The 22,020-nt window shown below is 38.5% G+C and overlaps 1 protein-coding gene across 8 annotated transcripts in view; it reads left to right on the forward strand.

Annotated features, from left to right (window-relative positions):
* The window catches only part of ATP6V1H (ATPase H+ transporting V1 subunit H), a 95,865-nt gene that overhangs the window by 41,676 nt on the left and 32,169 nt on the right, over positions 1 to 22,020 (forward strand). For all 8 annotated transcript variants that reach the window (XM_060198391.1, XM_060198409.1, XM_060198380.1 and 5 more), the window contains 3 exons: positions 1,689 to 1,881; positions 9,641 to 9,819; positions 12,693 to 12,818. In XM_060198391.1, coding sequence (XP_060054374.1) covers positions 1,689 to 1,881; positions 9,641 to 9,819; positions 12,693 to 12,818 — 498 coding nt within the window. The remainder of the gene's footprint in view (positions 1 to 1,688; positions 1,882 to 9,640; positions 9,820 to 12,692; positions 12,819 to 22,020) is intronic.

The raw sequence follows: 22,020 nt of genomic DNA on the forward strand, positions 1-22,020 counted from the left end.
CTTAACATTAAGGAAAAGTTTTGTATTAGTGAAAGGAATTATGTTACCAGTCAGATTTCCAGGAACTAGCTAGGGCCCAACTTGCAAGCAAGTCTTACCCCCTCCTTCACTTCCTTCTACCCTCCCCTTCTTCTTTTCTATCTTTTTTGGAACTAGGCCTTTGTAATGTAAAATTTCATTGTTTCTCGACTCCTTCCTTCCTCCCTTCCTTCCTTCCTTCCTTCCTCCCTTCCTCCCTCCCTCCCTCCCTCCCTCCCTTCCTCCCTTCCTTCCTGCCTTCCTTTTTTTTTTATTTTTTTTACCAGAGCACTGCTCAGCTCTGGCTTATGGTAGTATAGGAATTGAACCTGTGACCTGGGAGCCTTGGCATGAAAGTCTGTTTTTTATTTTTTTGCCTCCAGTCGCTGGGGCCAGCACTATGAATCTACTGCTCCTGGCAGCCATTTTTTCCTTTTTTTTTTTTCATTGTTTTATTTGATAGGGCAGAGAGAAATTGAGAGGGGATGGGGAAGTAGAGAGGGAAAGAGAAAAAGAGACACCTGCAGACCTGCTTTACCACTTGTGAAGCATCTCCCCTGCAGGTGGGGAGTCGGGGCTCTCATCTGGGTCTTTGCTATTGGTGTTATGTGCACTTCATCAGGTATGCCACTGCCTGACCCTTGTGAGTCTGTTTGCATAACCATTATGCTATCTCCCTCACCCTTGACCACTATCTTACTCAGCTAAAGATAGCTTCATTGAAGCTTTTTTATTTTGCTGCCATAGCACCTCCCATATGGTGTTAGGGGCTTGAACCCATGGAACAAGTGTGACAAACCATCCTGGTGTGCTATCATGTGGCCCTGCAAGCAAATCTTTCCAAGGGATAACAGCTACAGAACTATGATGTTATTTCTTTTCTGTACAGAAGCCTAAATACACACTGCAAAAATAATGTTTTCAGTATTTTTACCTTCTTGAAAAATGTTTTGGTATTTTAGGATACAAGAATAACCATTTATTAAAATAAGAACAGTTATTTGTTTCACTCATTTCTTTATAGGTGATCTCATCATTCACCCAATTTTCTTAAACTTTTACTTTTTAACATGTGGCTTAGTGACTGAATAATGATGAATTAATACTTAAGATGGTAAAATAGTGTGATTCTTCAAGATATAGGTAACATAAGGTCACTGTGATCCTGTAGTATCTCTCAGGTCTATAAATGGGTCCAGTATATGGTAACTAAAAATTAATTTAATTTTATTCTTTTAACTATGCTTTCCATGCTCCATAGTATTCAGAGTTGGGACACTTAACCCCCTAAGGGAAACTCTTCATTATTCTAGTTAACAGGAGCTTCATTTTGCTTTATTAGGATTAATATTTAAATATTGATAACTTGTCCATATATCTCGTAGACTCACACTTATTGTAGATAACTTTTAAGTTTCCAAACTTCTCTGCAGTGTTCATTATTGCTGTCCATGCCTTCCATTAAAACCTCTTTTGTCTCGGGTTTTTGCAATAGCATACTGACTGGCCTTGAGCTTGACATAATCTTTATGGCACTTAAATTTTACGTTCTTATTGTTATTTATTTATTTTACCAAAGCACCTCTCAACTCTGACTTATGGTGGCTTTGGTGATTGAGCCTGTAATTCAAAGTCTTAGGCGTGTTTTCTAAATGTTTGTTCCTTTGCAGCATAATGGGCGTTTTGAGTAACAAGTGTGGCTTTCAACTCCAGTATCAAATGATTTTTTCGATATGGCTCCTGGCGTTCAGTCCTCAAATGTGTGAACACCTGAGGCGCTATAACATCATTCCTGTTCTCTCTGATATCCTTCAAGAATCTGTCAAAGAGAAAGTGACAAGAATCATTCTTGCAGCATTCCGTGTAAGTGTTTTGTGGTCATTTTTTTAATGGTGTGTGTTTGAGACTGAGGTGCAGAGCATATCTAAGGGCTTTTAGTATGTGGGGGAAAGTGGCTAGTTCACCATATAGATGTACAGCTATAGTCTTGGTAAACTTGGAGTGAGATATCACTGATCTGTATTTAGTCATGGGGGTAGGGGGTAGGATAAGTGAGAAAAAACAATTTCAGTGGAGGGGCTGGGTAGTGGCACACCTGGTTGAGCACACATGTTACAGTGCACAAGGACCTGGGTTCAAGCCCCCGGTCCCCACCTGCAGGGGGAAAGCTCCACAAGTGGTGAAGCAGTGCTACAGGTGTCTCTCTGTCTCTTCCTCTCTGTCTCCCCCTTCCTCTCAATATCTGGCTGTCTCTATCAAATAAATAAAGATAAAAAAAACCAAAAAAATTTCAGTGGATAAAATGTATGTGCTGTAGACTGTTAGCTAGGAGATTAAATTGTATTATGATAAAATAGAGAAAGTTCTTTTGTTGTTGTCAAGATGTATCCCAAACACTGTTAATGAGGTTTTTCTCTCAAGTCCCTCAACTTAATAATGGGGTTTGCATTTTGAAGCAGCTACAAAGATCTGTAGTAGTTTTGAACAATAAAAGGTATTTTATTGGATACTAGGATTTTGATGGTTAGCTAAATCAGCCCCCTCCCTTGAGCAGATGAGGAAATTGATGACAAGAGGGAGAACCAAGCAAGACTCTGAATCCTAGATCATCTGACTGCCAGGCAATATAGGAATGAAACTTTGCTAGGCTTACTTAGAGTCAGTGTATTTGCTGTAATAATTGCTGACTTTATTAGTTTTAAAATGGTTTTAAGTATTACTAGGTGGGCTCTAGTACTTGTAAAGATCTGTCTTTGAATAATAATAGTGGGCATATCTCCTATAATGCTTATCTTGTGTCTTTCAGTGTTCAGGCCTATCTGTTAATTCATTTATTGCTCACTACAGTTCGAAAACATGGTATTTGCTGTTATTGTTAGTATGTAACTTTAGTGCTGGCCTTCTCATCTTATAAATGAAGACACAGAGGCGTAGAGGGAGAGAGAGCCTACTTGTGGAAGGCAATAGACATGCAAATCCAAGTTGACTTCAGGCTCTTGTGCTTTCAACAGTAATTTGTTCTTATGCTTTCTTTTTTTTTTTTTTTTTTTTTTCTTCCAGGGTTATTGCTGGGCTCGGTGCCTGCACCATGAATCCACCGCTCCTGGAGGCCATTTTTTCCCCTTTTTGTTGCCCTAGTTGTTGCAGCCTCGTTGCGGTTATTATTGCCATTGTTGATGTTGCTTTGTTGTTGGATAGGACAGAGAGAAATGGAGAGAGGAGGGGAAGACAGAGAGAGAGAGGGGAGAAAGAAAGACACCTGTAGACCTGCTTCACCACCCGTGAAGCAACTCCCCTGCAGGTGGGGAGCCAGGGGCTCGAACCGGGATCCTTATGCCGGTCCCTGCGCTTTGCGCCACGTGCGCTTAACCCACTGCGCCACCGCCTGACTCCCTTATGCTTTCTTTAATGGCAGCTACTGATTTAACAAAGAGTAATGCAGCTATGATGCAGACTTTTGCTAAGAACATAGAGATTAACTGTATAAGTAGGTGTGTAATTTTGTTTTGCATTTAAAGATGAAAATTATTACTTAATATATATTTCTTTTTCATTAGTGATTAAATAGTGATTGACAAGATTGTGGTATAAGAGAGGTACAATTCCATACAATTCAATTCCTACCACCAGAGTTCCATATCCCCTCCCTCCCTCCCATTAGAAGTGTTCCTATTCTTTATCCCTCTGGGAGTATGGACCAAAAGTCTTTATGGGAAGCAGAGGGTGGAAGGCCTGGCTTCTGTAATTGCTTCTCCGTTGACAGATCCGATCTGATCCATACTCCCAACCTGTTTCTATCTTTCCCTAGAGGGGTAGGGCTCTGGGGAGGTGGTGGGGTTCCTGGACACATTGGTGGGGTTATCTGCCCAGGGATGTCAGGTTGGCGTCACAGTAGCATCTGCAACTTGGTGGCTGAAAATATTAAGGTGTAAAGCAGAACAAATTGTTTAATAATCAGGAACCTAAAGGTAAGAATATAGCAGATGGAATTTGGGGTCATCATGTTGGAAGAAGCTAGGCAGTCTATTTTAGGTATATTTCAAGGGACCCATGATTTCACTAATTTGTGCCTGATCCCAATAGCTAACATGCAGGTGGGCTAAGAGTGCTGTTTGGGAAGATAGTGCCAGAGTTGAGAATAGGACTAGAAAGCTGGATCAGGGCAGAAAGAAGCTCCCACATACAAGAAAAGCATATAAATGCCATTTACTATTATTTTTATAACTTTTTTAAATCAAGACTCTCATTTTAAAATCTTTATTTATTATTGGATAGAGCCAGAGAGAAATTGTGAAGGGAGGTGGGGATAGAGAGGGAAAGAGACAGACTCCTGCAGCCCTGCTTCACCTCTCAAGAAGTTTTCCCTCTGCAAGCATGAGCCGGGGTCTTTAGGCACCGTAATGTGTGCGCTTAACCAGGACTCCCACCACCTGGCCCCTTGTAATTTTTTTTCAATGAATTAATTTTGGATAGAAAAGGAGAGAAATTGAGGAAAGGAGGAAGGAGAGAGAGAGAGAGAGAGAGAGAGACACCTGCAGCACTGCTTCACAGCTTGTGATTCTCCCTGCAAGTGGGGACTGTAGCTTTGAACTGGGGTCCTTGTGCATTGTATGATGTTTGCTTGATCAAATGTGCTACCACCTGGTTCCAATAAATACTGTTTTATAACTTTATTCTTAATGATATACAATAATATGTCTTTTTATGATAGGTGTTTATCATCAGTATTCTTTTAATTAAAATTTTTTTATCTTTATTTACTGGATAGAGACAGTCAGAAATTGAGAGGGAAGGGGACAATAGGGAGACAAAGAGAGATACCTACAACACTGCTTCACCACTTGGAAAGCACTCCCCCTGCAGATGGGGACTGGGGGCTCGAACCTGGGTTCTTGTGCACTGTAACATGTGTGCTCAATCAGGTGCGCCACCACCTGGCCCCATCAGTATTCTTTTAATGGGTGTTTTCTACTGTAATGCTATAACCAGTGTCCTGTTGACAGGAATGTAAGGTGCTTCCAGTTTCTCCTACATGTGTTTGCCCACTGTGATGAATGTGTCTGTTCAGTATAGTTCTAGAGATGGATTTGTTAAGTCACAAGTCTTGATATTATCCAGTCATCTTTCAAAAATGTGAAGATTTGCATGCTTGTTCCCTTTGTATTGGGAGTGCTTATTTTTAGTTCTTTCACTTGCATTTAAATGATCTTTTTAAAAAATTTTACCAGAAACTGGGTGTGAATGAAATCATTGTTTTAAATTTGTGCAACTGAGCATCTTCTAATATTTTTACCAGCCATTTATATTTATATTTCTCTTATAAATTGATTATTTATAGCATTTGCCACCTTCTACATCTTAAAATTTGACGTGCAGGAATTTTTTTCTCTATGTTTGAGGTTAATAATAATAGTATCCAATGCTTATTAAGAACTGTTCCTGCCAGGCACTGTTTTGGTTGTTTTAATTGTATTGGGCATTTGATCTCCCAGGAACTCCATGTGATGGAGCATCAGGCCTGGGAAGAGTAAATAATTTGCTAGAAAGTAGACGAGCAGGAACCCCAGCTCTGGCAGAATGACTTATGCTCCTAATACCTCACTTAGTATGTTCAATACTAAGAATAATACATATGTAATTTATTGAATAAAATTTTTGCATTGCCTTAGTTTTCATGATTTTACAATAGGTTCTTTCTATTTTTTAAAAAAATTATCTTTATTTATTTGGATAGAGAGAGTCAGAAATTGAGAGGGGAGGGAGTAATAGAGAGGGAGCAAGACAGAGAGACACCTGTAGCCCTGCTTCACCACTTGTGAAGCTTTTCCCCTGTAGGTGGGGACCGGGGGCTTGAACCCAGGTCCTTGCACACTGTAACATGTGCGCTCAACCAGATATGCCACTACCCGGCCCCCTCTTTCACTATTTTTTACTGCAATTTTTTATTAGTGATTTAATAATGGTTTACAACTATTTCCCTGGCCTGAACTCTCTGGTTCTAAATTTCGGATAGTATAGTCAATAAAATTGAAGGTTAGAACATTTTTAGACATCCGCAACTTCTATGTACACAGCTGAATTAAAATTTAGCCATTACTAAGGCATTATAAGTCCATTTGATTTTGTTCATCAAATAGTTCCCCACAATTTCTTTGACAAGTTGTTGAACTACTTTAAAGTTGACCCTGCTTTACCAACATTTGATTGTATCATTCTGTCCACTCTCCCTCCTCTTTCCTTTGTTTATGATTTTTCCTGTTGCTGTGTTTGTATTACTGGTTCTGTTCTACCACTTATCACCTCATTAAGAGTTGGGACTCCTTTGCTCCTTTTCATGGGGGACTCCTTTCAGTAATTTTTGCAAGGAAGAACTGGTAGTAAATTCCTTCAGTTTCTTTATGTTTTAAAAGATCTTTACTTCTCTCTCACACACTTGATGGATAATTTGGCCAGATAGGGTATTTGTGGCTGATAAGTCTTATCTTTTAATACCTTGAATAAGTCGTTCCACTCCTTCGCCTTCAGGGTTTATTATGAGAAATGTCATGAGAGCCTGTTGATTCTGCCTATGTATAACAGATTCTTTCTTTCTCTAGCAGCCTGCAATATTTTTTCCCCTTGTTTTTGCTTTTGAGAGTCTGCCTATGCTGTGGCTTGGTGTGGGCCTTATTGTATTTAGGAACTTTAGTGTTGTTCATCTTCCTGGATATCTTATGTTTTGACCATTGCCCAGATATGGAATTTTTTTTTCTTTGACTGTGACCTGTACTATTCTCTCCTCTTCTTCCTCAGGTTCCCAATAACTCTCACATTTATCTTTCTGATGGAGTCTCAGTCTGTTTCAGATTGAAGTACTTCATTTTTCCTAAATCATTTCTCTCTAATAACTTTAAATTCACAGTGTGGTGGTTGCATCTTCTATCCATGATATTCTTGCCTCAGCATGATTTCATCTATTTCTTACTTTTCATCTGAGCCTGAACTGTATTCAAAGTGTCTTTCACACCCTGCATTGGATTTGTTCTTTTTATGTATTTGAAGTTTTTTTTTAAAATTTCCATCAGGGTTATCACTGAGGTGACAGCATTACAAATCCATTGTTTTTGATAGCCGTTTTTTCTTCTTTTTATTTTTATTTGCTAGAACAGAAAAAAAAATTTAGGAAGGAGGGGCAGAGAGGGAGAGAGAAAGACACCTGCAGACCTGCTTCACTGCTTGTAGTGTATCCTCTGTGGATGGGGAGTGGGAACTCAGACCTTTATTTTTTTCCCCCAACTTTACATCTAGTTCTATTTGGAGGTTTTCTTCTGTATTTTTTTTTTTAAACACTTTGGTGAAATGATTGCTCAATTCTTGAGTAACTTTATGCATTTTAGGTTTACATTCTTGATTTGCCTTCATAATGAGGTTTTTCTACTTTTGACATTTCCCCCAGGTATATATACATCTTATCTTCTTCTGTACATCTTGACATAGCTGCATCTTTTGTATTTCAAAGCTTGCATATCTGAGGTGGTTTTGTTGCTGAGGCTGCAGGTGTTGCTATGGCTATAATATCGGATTTCCCTGTTTATATAACATGGTGGAAGAGTGTGTGGGGGAGATGCTGTCATGTGTTTCCAGTCTGGTTTAGTGTCTTTGATGTCATTGTGGGATCTCAGTGCCATGCTTCTACCCTCTGTGGCTAGGTGAGTTGCTTAAGAAGTCCCTGTTGTAATTTGATGAGTTTCCAGGTGATTTTTTTTTTCACTGCTATAACTAGTTGATCTGGGGAGTGACTTGTAGCTGCTACTCCATGCCCATACTTCTAGAAATTGGCTGGAATTCATTTTCCTAAATAATTACTGGGGACTGAGCAGACCACAGGGCTTTAGTTCTTGGTCAGTTTTTTTTTTCCTTAAATACCTGCAAGTCCCTGTGGGAAATTCAATATCCTGTTATCCCCCTACCCCCCAGTTCACAGTTAAATTCCCAGAAATCCCCTGCCATTCTATTGCAGACAGTCTTCTTCTTTGCCTAGTCACCAAGATAGTACCAGCTACCCCCCAAAATAGCTTAAGTCTTTTGAATCTCTCCCTCATCACCTCCACTCTTTTTTCCCATTCACTGACCATAGCCACCTGTGATTGAGTGAGTTTCTCAAGAAATGCCTGGTACAAGGGACTGGTGTGCACCTGGTTGAGTGCACACATTACCATGCACATGAATCTTTGTTTTGAGCCCCTATTTTCCACCTGCAAGGAAGAAGATTCACAAGCAGTGAAGCAGACATGTGTCTGTTATCTTCCCTCCCTTCCTCCCTCCCTCCCTTCCTTCCTCCCTTCCTTCCTCCCTTCCTCCCTCCCTCCCTCCCTTCCTTCCTCCCTTCCTTCCTCCCTCCCTCCCTTCCTTCCTTGTTTTCCTTTCTATTTCCCTGTACCCTTTCAGTTTCTCACTGTCTTATCAAATAAAATTGAAGGACAGAAAAAAAATTTCAGTTATAATTTGATGAATCTTAAGTGATTTTTCTTTGCTTTAACTTATTAATCAGGGCAGTGACATGTGGCAGCTGATGATCCTTGGCCGTGCCTCCAGAAGTCTTTCGCATGTATAATTTCCATCTCTTCAATATGTCACATGTTTTGCCCTTCTTCAAGGCACCAATATCCCTCCACTAAAATCTAATGGATCCCACTCCTAACCATTGTAGTTCATGACTAGTGATTTGTTTTTAACCTTGCTTAGTTTCTTTATTTTTCCATATGAGGGAACATTCAATATTTTCCTTTTATAAAATCTGCCTTAGTATTTCTTATAGCAGGATTGATTTGATTGAAGTGAATTCCTTTCATGGTTGCTTGTCTGAAAATCTTTTCATTGCTCCTTCAACCCTAATTGTTAAGCTAGCTGGATAGAATGTTCTTGGGGGATGGTCTTCTCCATGAAAACCTTTGAATATGTCCTGCAAGTTCTTCCTACCCTTTATAGTTTCTGTCGATAAATTAGATGATTGTCTTATGGGAGTTCCCTTACAGGTGGATTGAGTGTATAAAGATGACTGATAGGAAATTGAAGAAATATTTAGAAAAATATTTATTCCTTTGTATTCTTTTATTTATTTAATGAGAGGGGGATACAGAGAGACCAGAACATTGCTCAGTTCTGGCTTGTGGTGGTGCTAGGGATTGAACCTGGGAACTCAGAACCTCAGACATGAATGTCTTTTGCGTAATTATTATGCTGTCGTTATAGCTCACTGAAAAGATATTTGAAGAAACTTTCTTCATGTCCTAATGTTCTCTAGAGGTTGCCAGTGAATGGAGAAATTCCCTGTTTTGTGCCCTGGAAAGAGTGGTAATAGATTTGATAGTAAATGTGTTCTGTATTTTAAGGTTTTCCTGGATCAATAACTAAAAGTAGGCATAAATTAAAAAATATTCTTCTGAAAGGGACCAGACACTCAAGAGGGGAAAAATCAAAACAAAACAGGAAAGACTTTTTACATGATCATTCACTTTGAACACTTTAATGTGATCACTAATCTGCAAGTAGTAGGAGGAGAGAGAGTAAAAGGAAAAAAGTACACTTGTCTGAAATTATCATGCAATAAGTAAATTTCTCACTATGTCTTTGTCTAAATCAGAATTTCTTAGAAAAATCAACTGAAAGAGAAACTCGCCAAGAGTATGCTTTGGCTATGATTCAGTGCAAAGTTCTGAAACAGCTGGAGAATCTGGAACAGCAGAAGTATGATGATGAAGATATCAGTGAAGACATAAAATTTCTTTTGGAAAAACTTGGTGAGAGTGTTCAGGACCTTAGGTATGTTACTCTTTTTAACCTCACAGACTCCATATATTTGGCGTTATTTGACTTGTGCATACTCTCTCTTATACACATCTACTTTTAAGTAGGGTTTTATATCCTTGTTCTTTCTTGTTAATGTTTAAGACCTTTCTCATTAACCATATCTTTTAAACTTTAAGTACAAGTGAGCTCTCTAGAAAGAGCTTTTTGTTTGTAGATAGATTAGATTTGGGAGCAGCATTGATTTTGCTGTAAATTGACAACTTCACATGAAACTTGGAACAAATTTACTGATTTTTAAAAAAAAAATGTTTACCTTTTTTTGAAAAATATTAATAGAAATTCTAAACATGTAGGACTAGTCTTGACATTTGAAGAATCTAGTGAATACCTTCTGTGCAGTATTTTTTCTAGAAATGTACTTACCAGTCAATTCAGTACAGCCAATAATTCTAAGGTCTAAACAGTTTATGAGAGGAATTACCCATACCTGTGGCTTTTAGTGGCATTCTGTGGCGAAAGGCAAATGATTTTGTCTTTCTGAAATTTCAAATGTGAATAAATTTTAATGATAAATAGGCCAGCAATAGGGTTGCAGTTTTTACAAACTGTTTTCATTTTACAAAGCTTATCAGTTTTTGTTAAAATACAAAAAATTAAAAAGTTCTGTAAAAATTACAAGAGATTAGTAATAATTGACTTTATAAGACCTGCTGATCACTATTACTACTTTAGTTTTTCATCTTGAATTGAGTAATTTGAAAAGTACTGTGATTTATATAATGTTAACAGAAGGATGGATGCAGTTGCAAGAAATTTGTTGTTTTTGCTATATGGTTCTAGAATCTTCATGTTAAAAAAAATGCTTGTTTTAGGAGGGTCTGTAGTAGCAAACTCATTACCACCATTGCCCACCTGCAGGGGCCAAGCCTCACAAGCAGTGAAGCAGGTCTTTAGGTTTCTCCGTTTCTCCTTTTCTGTTTCCCTCTCCCTTCTCAATTTTTATCTATCCTCTAAAATAATAAAAATAATGAGAGAAAAAAATAAGGAGAGAGAAAAACAAAAAGGAAAATGGCTACCAGTGCAGACATTGAGCCCCAGTGATAACCCTGGTCATTAAAATAACAAGCCTTTAGGGAGTTGGGAGGTAGTAGTGGGTTAAACGCATGTGGCGCGAAGCGCAGGGGCTGGCTTAAGAATCCTGGTTTGAGCCCCTGGTTCCCCACCTGCAGGGGAGTCGCTTCACAGGCAGTGAAACAGGTTTGCAAGTGTCTGTCTTTCTCTCCCCCTCTGTCTTCTTCCCCTCCTCTCTCCATTTCTCTCTGTCCTATCTAACAATGACGATGACATCAATAACAACAACAATAACTACAATAACAATAAAAAAAAACAAGATAAAAAGAAAAAAATAAATAAAATAAAAAGCCTTTGGTCCCTATCTATGGGGGCAAACTTCACGAGTGAGGAAGCAGTGCTCTCTCTCTAACTTCCTCACCCCTCTTGATTTCTCTCTGTATCTGCCCAGCAAACAAATAAATAAATAAATAAATAAATTCTAATGTACTGACTTTACATTAAAGCAAATTACTACTTTATTCTGCAGGATACCCTTAACAACTTAAATAGTAAATCCTGCTTATACTCAGTTACCAATAAATATTTAAATGGCTAAAAAAAAAAACCTTTATCGTGAGGACTGGCAGGTATAGTTCAATTCAACTTGACATGTATGAAATGATTTAATTTCTCATACTACTTATGCCAAAGCTGAGTGGTGGTAAGGTCTTTCTCTATATCATAAAAAAAAAAAACCTTTTAATTTGTTACTTGAAAGAAAGTTCAAGCAAGTTGTGCTACTATGTTTATACAGTGGATAATCACATTAATTAAAAAAAATACTTGAATAAAAACACATTGTAGTTTGTCACATGTTCAAAGATAAAAAATTTTAATTTATAATAGATGAGTTCACTTATGTCTACATTGTTAATAATAATCAGTATTATAAAATACTGTTTAAATCATTGTATGTTTACTTTTATAATTATGATAGTTGATATTTATATAATAGTATTAGAATATTTTCTCTGTTAAAGTGTATATTGTTGCATAAATTTTCATGAATGTACTTAAGTATGTAGTATACACATCATTTTAAGTATCCTGGTAGAAATGCTACAACTTATCAAAATATTTTATTGATAACAAATATTAGGTTTACTACACATGTATAAATACACGTGGAAAAAAACCAGGGGGGCTGGACGGTAGCACAGCGGGTTAAGCACACAGTGCAAGGTCCAGTTCAAGGATCCTGGTTCGAGCCCCTGGCTACCCCACCTGTAGTGGGGTCACTTCACAAGCGGTGAAGCAGGTCTGCAGGTGTCTTTCTCTTTCCCCTCTGTCTTTACCTCCTCTCTCGATTTCTCTCTGTCCTATCCAACAACAACAACAATAGCAATAACAATAATAACAGCAACAATGATAAACAAAAGGGGCAACAAAAGCAAAAAAAAAAATAGCCTCCAGGAGCAGTGGATTCATAGTGCAGACACTGAGCTCCAGTGATAAACCTGGAAGCAAAAATAAATAAGTAAATTAAATAAGTACACGTGTATTAGTTATTAAGGTAAGAATTCTGTTGGCTAATGCTTTCTCATCATCTCATGTTAAACATTCCAATTTGACAGGAGTATTGGACCATAGTGACCTGAATAAATTTCACATATTTTACAAACAGTCATTTTTAAAAAGTCGGAACATTGTTTTTAGATAGTTTGCTAATGTAGAATAATGGTCACGTTTTGTATTTACATTATCATGAAGGTTTATCATGAAGGAATAATTCAGAATCTTAATAATCTTTGAATTCCTTACAAATTCTGTAGCTCATTTGATGAGTACAGTTCAGAACTTAAATCTGGAAGATTGGAGTGGAGTCCTGTGCACAAGTCAGAAAAATTTTGGAGAGAAAATGCTGTGAGACTAAATGAGAAGAATTATGAGCTCTTGAAGTAAGTTTTAAATTCAAACATATATATATATATTTAAAAATATTTTTATTTATTTATTTTGTTTTTATAGTTATTATATTTTTACTGGACCACTGCTCAGCTCTGGTTTATGGTGGTGCGGGGATTGAACCTGGGACCTCAGAACCTTGGGCCTGAGTCTATTTGTATAACCATTGTGCCTCTCCCCTACCCTACCTATATTCTTGTCAGTATGTTTTTGTTAGTTTTAAAAATATTTCCTTTTACTTTCCACTTTAGTATCTTGTTACTAATATTAAATTTCTCATATTATCCTGTCTGGATTATTTTTCTTGCAAGTTTATGAGTATCAGCTCTAGATTTTACATATGAATGAAACTATCTAATAGTTGTCTTTCATCTCTTTAAGGTTTCATAGGTTTTAATTTTATGGTTCCTTTAGTTATGCCCTTTAACCTTTGTGTGACTGTCATTTCTATGAATAACCAGAAGTAATTGTTTGTGGCAGTTGAGTTTTATGCTTATGCGATGAGTTCAGAGTTTTTTTGTTAGCTTTTATTACTATGCATTTTTGCATGGACATGATTTAAAGGTGGACCATACTAGTACTGCCTTTCAAATTAGTTGATAAAATACAGAAGAGATCTTTTTTCTGCTACAAGCAACAAGAACAAAAACACCACTTTTTTTTTTTTTTTTTTTTTAACCAGAGCACTGCTTTGCTCTGATATGGTGGTGCAGGGGATCGAACCTGGGACTTTGGAGCCTCTGGTTGGAGAGTCTCTTTGCATAACCATTATGCTATCTACCCCTGCCCACCACTTTTTTTTTAATCTGTGGAACACTGTACTGACATCAGACTTTGGCCTGTTTTCCAGGTAATTCCAAACATAGCAAGTATGTGATATAAGTTCATTTATTTTTTTTCTTTATGACTTTTGAATGTGATAGCATTCCAAAAATACTTTGTAATCTTGTATGCTATAATTTTGAAATAAGTATCTATTTTGAATTAGAAAATGACTCTAAAATATAAGAAACCATATCAATGATAAGCGAAAAGAAAAAGCCTAGGGAACAAACTCATTTTTAAAATTGAGGAAAAACATTGTGAAAGAGACCTAGAACAAATTGGTGGAATGATCCATTAGAAAAATAATGTCAATTCTATTTTGGGCTGCCATGATTACATTTCTAGGAAATATCAGAGTCAGAATTCACATTTGCTCTTTTTCCAAAGCTATGATATATTGTTCTCATGATCCCATTAGAGTATCTGGCAGAGTTTCAGCTTGTGGTTAATGTAGTGATACAGATTTGGATTATGATTATGATTAGTGAATCTGTTGTTAACAACTGTATTCTGAGATGACCTGGAAGGAGTGCTCTTGCTGCTTACCATAGATTCTGTCTCTCTTTTGAACATGTTAGTTTTGAACATGTAGATTGAACTTTAAATAAGGAACTAGAAAGCATACTTATAATAGGCTTAAAAATAATAAAGATACTTTTATTGTTACTGAAGCTCTTCAGCAGACTTAAATGGACTGAAAGAATAATCATTGAAAAAAATTCTGTATTAACAAAGAAAGGGAAAAATACAGTATGCAACTTACACTAGCTATGGTCTATTGTAGCCAATCCAAGGAATTTAAAGGGAAAGGCATAGGAGGTCGGAAGGGGCCTTGGACCCAGTGGTAGAGAAAGATGTCAGTTGGTAGTGGGTGTAGTACACAAATGCCTGTCACTGTCAAATAAGAAATTGTCTTGCAAACATTGTTTCCCCCAGTTAGATCATTAAAACTTATTTATTTTCTTTTATTAATATAACAATTAAAATTTACTAGTGACTTAATATTGATTTACAAAATTATGAGATAATGGGTGTAATTCTACATCTTTCCCACCACCAGAGTTCTGTGTCATTTCTGCATTTTTTTAAGATTCAATTATCAATCTAAAATCTCCATAATTCTTTCTGATTCTAAAGCTCTCAGAGTCTCTGAGACTGTGCTTTTCAAATGTTAATGGAGACTTTATCAAAATGCATATTTTAGATTGGGTTGTGACTCGTGCTTCCAGGTGATGCTGGTTTGTAGCTTTTGTTCTATTCTCTTAAAAAAAAAATGATGGAACCTTGATGAGGACTGTATAAACTTTGTATGTAGCCCTGGATAGACTACTCATTTTTATGATGTTTATCCATGAACATGGGATATCTTTCTTCTTCTTTGTATCTTTTTCTGTTTTCTTGAATAGTGACTCATAATTTTAAGTATAAAAGATTGTCATTTCTTTTGTTATGTTTATTCCTAGATATTTTATTATTTTATCTTTTAAAATATTTATTTATCCCCTTTTGTTGCACTTGTTTATTATTGTTATTGTTGTTGTTATTGATGTTGTTGGATAGGACAGAGAGAAATGGAGAGAAGAGAGGAAGACAGAGTGGGTGAGAGAAAGATAGACACCTGCAGACCTGCTTCACTGCTTGTGAAGCAACTCTCCTGCAGGTGGGGCCCCGGGGGCTCAAACTGGGATCCTTATGCTGGTTTGGGCTTTGCACCACCTGCGCTTAATCCGCTGCACTACCACCTTCCTTCCTTCCTTCCTTCCTTCCTTCCTTCCTTCCTTCCTTCCTTCCTTCCTTCCTTCCTTCCCCTCTCTCTCTCTTTTCTTTTCTTTTCTTTTCCTTTCTTTTCTTTTCTCTTTTCTTTTCTTTTCTTTTCTTTTCTTTTCTTTCTTTCTTTCAGATTTTATTTATTTATAAATGAGAAAGATAGCAGGAGAAAAAGAACCAGACATTCCTCTGGTACATGTTATGCCGGGGATTGAATTTAGGACCTCATGCTTAAGGGTCCAGTGCTTTATCCATTGCATCACTTCCCGGACCACTTTTTTTTTTTCTTCTGTTATAGTGAGTGGGACAAATTTCTGGATTTCTTCTACTACTGACTTAGTGTTTGCATAACTTTTGTATATTAATTTTGAAGTCTGATACCTTACTGTATTGCTTAATAATTTCCAGGAGCTTCCTGCTAGATTTTTTAAGGTTTTTATATGTATATTATTATATCATCTGCAAATAGGGAGAGTTTAACTTCTCTTCCAATCTATATCTCTTTAATTCCTTTCTTCTGCCTGATTGCTATAGCAAGAAATTCTGACACTATGTTGTATAGTAATGGTGATAGTGGGCAGCCCTGTCTAGTATCTGATAAGTAGAAAGACTTCCAGTTTCTCATCATTGAATATGTTGTTGGCTATAGGTTTGCTGTAAATGAACTCCACTATCTTCAGGAATTTTCCATCTATTTCTACTTTTTGTAGTGTTTTGATGCTGAAGGGATGTTGAATTTTGTCAAAGGCTTTCTCTGCATCTATTGAGATAACTATGTGGGTTTTGGTCTTGCTTTTACTGATATGGTGAATCTCATTTATTGATTTATGTATATTGAGCCATCCTTGTATCCCTGGGATAAGCCCCACTTGGTTATGATGTACAGTCTTCTAAGAATTTTTTTTTATTGATTATCTTTATTTATTGGATAGAGATAGCCAGAAATCAAGAGGGAATGGGTTGATGAGAGAGAGAGGGAAGGAGGGAGGGAGGGGAGGAGGGAGAGAGAGAGAGAGATTGACCGACTGACCTGCAACACTGCTTCACTACTCGCAAAACTTTCTCCCTACAGGTGGGGTCCATCGGCTTGAACCCAAGTTTGTGTGCACTGCAGTGTGTGTGCTCAGTGGGTTGTGCCACCACCTGGCCCTGATGTACATTCTTTTTAATATACTGTTATATGCTGTTCGCTAGAATTTTTTTTCAGTATGTTAGCATCTACATTCAGGAGAAATATTGGTCTGTAGTTTTCTTTTTTTGTATGTCTGCTTTTGCTATCAGGGTGATGTTGGCTTCATAGAAGGTAGAAGGAAGTATTCTTATGTCTTTAATATTTTGCAAGAGCTTAAAAAGTGTAGACGTTAACTCTTCCTTGAAGGTTTTGTAGAATTCATTTGTAAAACTTTCTGGACCCTGGACTTTTATTTATTGTTAGAAAGGTTCTTGATGACTTTGAATTTCTTTGACTGTGATTGCTTGCTCATGTTTTCTAGTTCTTCTTGGTTGAATTTGGAAGTTTATATATTTCTAGAAACTTCTCCATTTCTTCCAGGTTCTCTAGTTTGGTGATATATAGTTGTTCATGGGCTTACTTTTAAATTGTTCTAAGAGTTAATGAAATCTTGAGCATGTTTGACAAATTAAGCAATTAAAAAATAAAATTATGTGTATGTTTCTACATCTTTGTATCTAAGTTTTATCAGTTAGCCTAGCCAAATCATTCAGACACTCATGAAGCACACAGAGTTAAAGTGAAAAAGATGTTTATAGACACAGCTGTACTTGCATCATATAAAGTTAATTACGTGTGTCATCATACTAAACTTGTTCCTCTCCAACACAGTCTTTTTCGATTACTGTGGCTTAGAGTCTCTTAAAATGAATGTTTTTGGCGATGATTTTCTCACTGAGCTTCAGTTTTTCTCTCTGTAAAATAAGTTGTAGGGGTTAGATAAAACAGGAAATCTGAAACTGCTTGTATATAAAGTCATTGTTATCATCAAGGAGAAATCAGTTATTTTCAGTATGGAAGGGAAAAGTCCAGACTTTTCAATGTAGTCTCCACCCTCTTGCCTTTTCTTTTAGTTATTCTTAAGATAGTGTACAGACATCTTTGGGGAAGTATGAAAATTTTTTGGTGGGTTATAATTTTAGCGATAAAATTGCTAGATTGAATGTGCTGTGTGTTTTAAATTCCATTAGGAGCTGTCAAAAATGGTTTTCTCAAGTGCCGTCACCATTATGCACTTAAATATTCATTCATTTTTTTTTTTGTCAACAACTATTTTCTTTACTACCACTTTCTTGAGAAATATTGATTCACGTGTATGTTATCTCCGGGGTACGGTTCCATATCACCCTGAGCCGGGTGTCACTGCACCTTCCCCTCTACCCAGCCATCATTCTTCTCTGCCATAAGGCACTGGATTCCCAGCCCACCCTCACGTACCTTTGACTGTTGTTGGAGATTTGGGTTTTTTCCTACTTTGAGAAATTACAAATAGTGCTACCACGAACCTAGGCAGGCACAGGTGTCTTTGGATAGGTGTTTTTGTGTTCTTTAGATAAATCCCTAGGAGGATTGCTGGGTCATGGCCATTTTTAATGTTCTGAGGAATCTCCAGACTGTTTTCTACAGGGATGGAATCAGTTTACATTTCTTCCAACGGTGTAAAAATATCCCCTTTTCTCCTCATCTTTACCAGAATTTGAAGTTTCTCTTTGTTTGAAGTATGGCGCTTTATAGGTGTGAGATGCTGTATCATTGTCTTGATTTGCATTTCTCTGGTAATTGGTGACTTTAAGTATCTTTTCATATGCTTGTTTGTCTTCTGAATATCCTTTTTAGTCCTTCCCCTTTTTAAAATTTGTTGTTGTTATTGTTGCTGCTGAATCTTTGAATTCTTTATACTGATAAATTTTGGCTATTAACCCTTTTCTTTCTATTTTGATGATGGTTCGTTGAGCAGAAGCTTTTCAGCTTGACATAGTCTCATTGATCTATTTTTTGCTTTTGCTTTCCTTGCTATTGCCAACAACTACTGACTATTTTTAGTGTGGTCAGTACTATTTATTCTGGGTGTTGCATGTACAATGGCAAATTGGACAAAATGACTATTTTCATTAAAGTAAATATATAGTGGCTGTTGGTGATTAGTTCTATGAGAAATGAATAAGGAAGAAAGGATAGAGAATGCAAAGGGGAGAATATTATCACTGGAAGTTTCTAAGTCAGAAGTAACATTTGAGCTGAAAATTAAAATTCAGTACTGTTTTGGGCCCAATTCACTAAATTAAGGTTACATTTTAAAACCTAAAATTCTTTTTCAGAACTTAATTTTGTCATGAGAGCAACCAAATGATAGTTCCATATGTTTTTTTAATTGTTTGTATTTGTGGTTAGTATTAGGTTACAATATTGTAAGATTACAGTATATAGTTCAACACCACACCCACCACCAGAGTTCTGTATCTCCACCAGCTCACCCCCCAAAAACGATCACTACAGTTCTCATAAGTCTTACAAACACTATGCTTGCTTCATCTTCTCCCATCCCCCCATTCATGCGTATCAGTTTTCTAGATTCCACATTAAGTGACACCATCTGGCTCCACCTGTTTTAGTTAAAAAATATATTTTTTGTTTATTCTATGTTCTTTTGTGTGTTGTCAGGCATTAAACCCAGCGCCTATCGTATGCAAGTACATGCTATATAACTAAGCCGCCTCCCTGGCTTCACTCATACACTGTAATACTCTGGAAGGTTTTTATGCAACTGTATCAAGTGAATGGTCACTGCTGGCATATTGAAAAGCAATTAAAAAATATGCTAGTTTCCTACCTGGCCTAGCGAAAACCACTTGCTCTGCTTACAGTTATGCTTAACTTGTAGATTGAGTTGAAAGAAGTTTTCATTTTTGTGTTTGAGAGCTATTTCCACTCATGAGGAAGGAGTCCCTTCCCAAAAGATTTGGTTCTGAGCAGTGTAGCCTCACTTTCTTCACTCCCCAGGACACATGCATTCTTGGGTGAAATGAACCCTCTCCCTTGTGGGCCCTCCTGGAGGCAGGAGTCTGTGGGGTGTAGCTTTAGGCTTCTAATAGAGAACCTTTCTAATAGAGAACCGACCTGTGCTGGATTAGCACAGTCAACGGCCAAGCCTTTCCCGCTACGAGACAAGTTCTCAATATCTTCCCGCACAGTCATCACCGCCCAGCTATCATCCACATTGGTCTCCAGCTCCCACTGATTCTGTGCTCGGAGAAACTAAGATGGAACTTTCGGAAAGCAAACTGGCGTCTGTTCAGTGATCTTACCAACAAATCTATTCCTGCAATTCCAATTAACTCTATCCCCTCTGAAGATCCCTACAGGCGCTTCCGCCAAGCCATCTTCAAAGCAGCTTCCCAAGCCATTCCTCGTGGGAGACGTGCTAACTGTATGCCTTGTCTTGATGCTGAATGCGAGCAACTACTAAAGCAGTATGATGAGTCGGGCGACCCAGATGTGGCTGACCATCTCATTGCCTCCCTGGATGCAGCACGCCAAGCCCGCTGGCAACAACTCACGGAAAGTCTGAACTTCACCCACTCAAGTAGGAAGGCCTGGAAGCTTCTTCATAGTCTGGGTGCTGGTAGCCAACCCCCTCCCGTCTCCCATCCTCCCGTATCTCCAAACTCAGTGGCCAGTCACCTAACTCAAGTTGGACGTGCTAAGATCGACCCAGTCTGGAAAAGAGAAATTTCCCATGAGTGGTCATCCCACTTCCGTTTATCTTGTCCATCTCCAAAACTCTCTCCCTTTACACTGTCTGAACTGGAAGACGCTTTGAAGAGGGTTAAACCGGGAACAGCTGCTGGCTATGATAACATCACCCCAGAACTCATTCTTAACCTGGGTCCCGCGGCAAAGAAGTGGCTCGCTTCATTCCTGTCCCACATCTTGGAATCTGAGTCTATGCCCAAAGTTTGCCGTCGTGCGAAGATTATAGCGGTTTTGAAACCAAAGAAAGACCCAACACTGGCCGCCAGCTGTAGACCAATCTCTCTCCTCTCTGTGTGTTACAAATTCCTTGAGAGGCTGCTTCTGTCACGTATTTCTCCTCTTACAGAGAAATTCCTATCACCCGCCCAAGCTGGTTTCTGCCCAGGAAGATCTACCTGCGAACAAGCCCTGGCCCTCTCAACTTACATTGAAAATGGATTCCAGAAGAATTTAAAGACGGGTGCTGTCTTTGTTGATCTCACAGCAGCCTATGACACGGTCTGGCACTGTGGTCTCCTAGTCAAGATCTCAAGATGCCTGCCTCCATGGGTGGCCAACACTATACGTTTCTTTTCCAAAACAGAAGATTCCGGGTGCATCTGGGTGACAAGTCTAGCAGATGGAGACCTGTCTCAAGTGACCTCCCCCAGGGCTCTGTTCTGGCTCCTACGCTATTTAATATATATATATATTTTATTGTTGTAGTTATTATTGTTGTTGTCGTCGTTGTTGGATAGGACAGAGAGAAATGGAGAGAGGAGGGGAAGACAGAGAGGAGGAGAGAAAGATAGATACCTGCAGACCTGCTTCACCGCCTGTGAAGCAACTCCCCTGCAGGTGGGGAGCCGGGGTTCGAACCGGGATCCTTATGTCGGTCCTTGTGCTTTGCGCTACCTGCACTTAACCCACTGCGCTACAGCCCGACTCCCCCGCTATTTAATATTTACATCAATGACCTCCCAGAAACTTCTTCAAGGAAGTTCATCTACGCCGATGACATCTGCTGTGCAACTCAGGCATCCAAGTTCGACATCCTCGAGGAAACACTCACGAAAGACATGTCTCTGATATCTGATTACTGTAAAAAATGGCGACTAATCCCTAGCACTGCAAAAACAGTATCATCTGTTTTCCATCTACACCATGCCTCGTCCTCGCGTGAGATTAATGTGCAGCTTGGCGATACGAGAATCCGGCATGAAGCCCAGCCAGTCTACCTTGGCATTACTCTCGATCGCACTCTGTCATTTCACGAACATCTCATAAAAACTGCAGCAAAGGTGGGCGCGAGGAATAACATCATTGCAAGACTGGCCAGCTCCTCATGGGACGCGAGCGCTTCCACACTACGATCATCATCTCTGGCATTATGCTATTCCACTGCAGAATACTGTGCCCCAGTATGGTCCCATAGCCCCCATGTCCACTTGGTCGATTCCAAATTATATTCCTCCATGAGGATCATTTCTGGAACCATCCGTTCCACCCCGGTTCCATGGCTGCCAGTTCTTAGCAACATCGCCCCGCCAGATATTCGTCGGGATGCAGCATCATCTAAGTTCATTTCCCACGTCTACGCTCGACCGGACCTGCCAATATACGCGGATATCTTCGCCCACCCTGTCCAACGCTTGACGTCTCGTCACCCAATCTGGTCCCCTACGCCTACACTGAACTTCTCTGTTCCAGTCTCTTGGAAACAGAGTTGGCAGTCAGCTGAGGTAAAGAACAAACACCTCATCACAGACCCCTGCAAGCGTCAACCCGGCTTTGACCTAGCACGTTATGATTGGGCCCTCCTCAATCGCTATGGAACAGGCCATGGCCGGTGCGCCGCT

The sequence above is a fragment of the Erinaceus europaeus genome, chromosome 1 (genome assembly GCF_950295315.1).
Source record: "Erinaceus europaeus chromosome 1, mEriEur2.1, whole genome shotgun sequence".
Lineage (NCBI taxonomy): Eukaryota > Metazoa > Chordata > Mammalia > Eulipotyphla > Erinaceidae > Erinaceus > Erinaceus europaeus.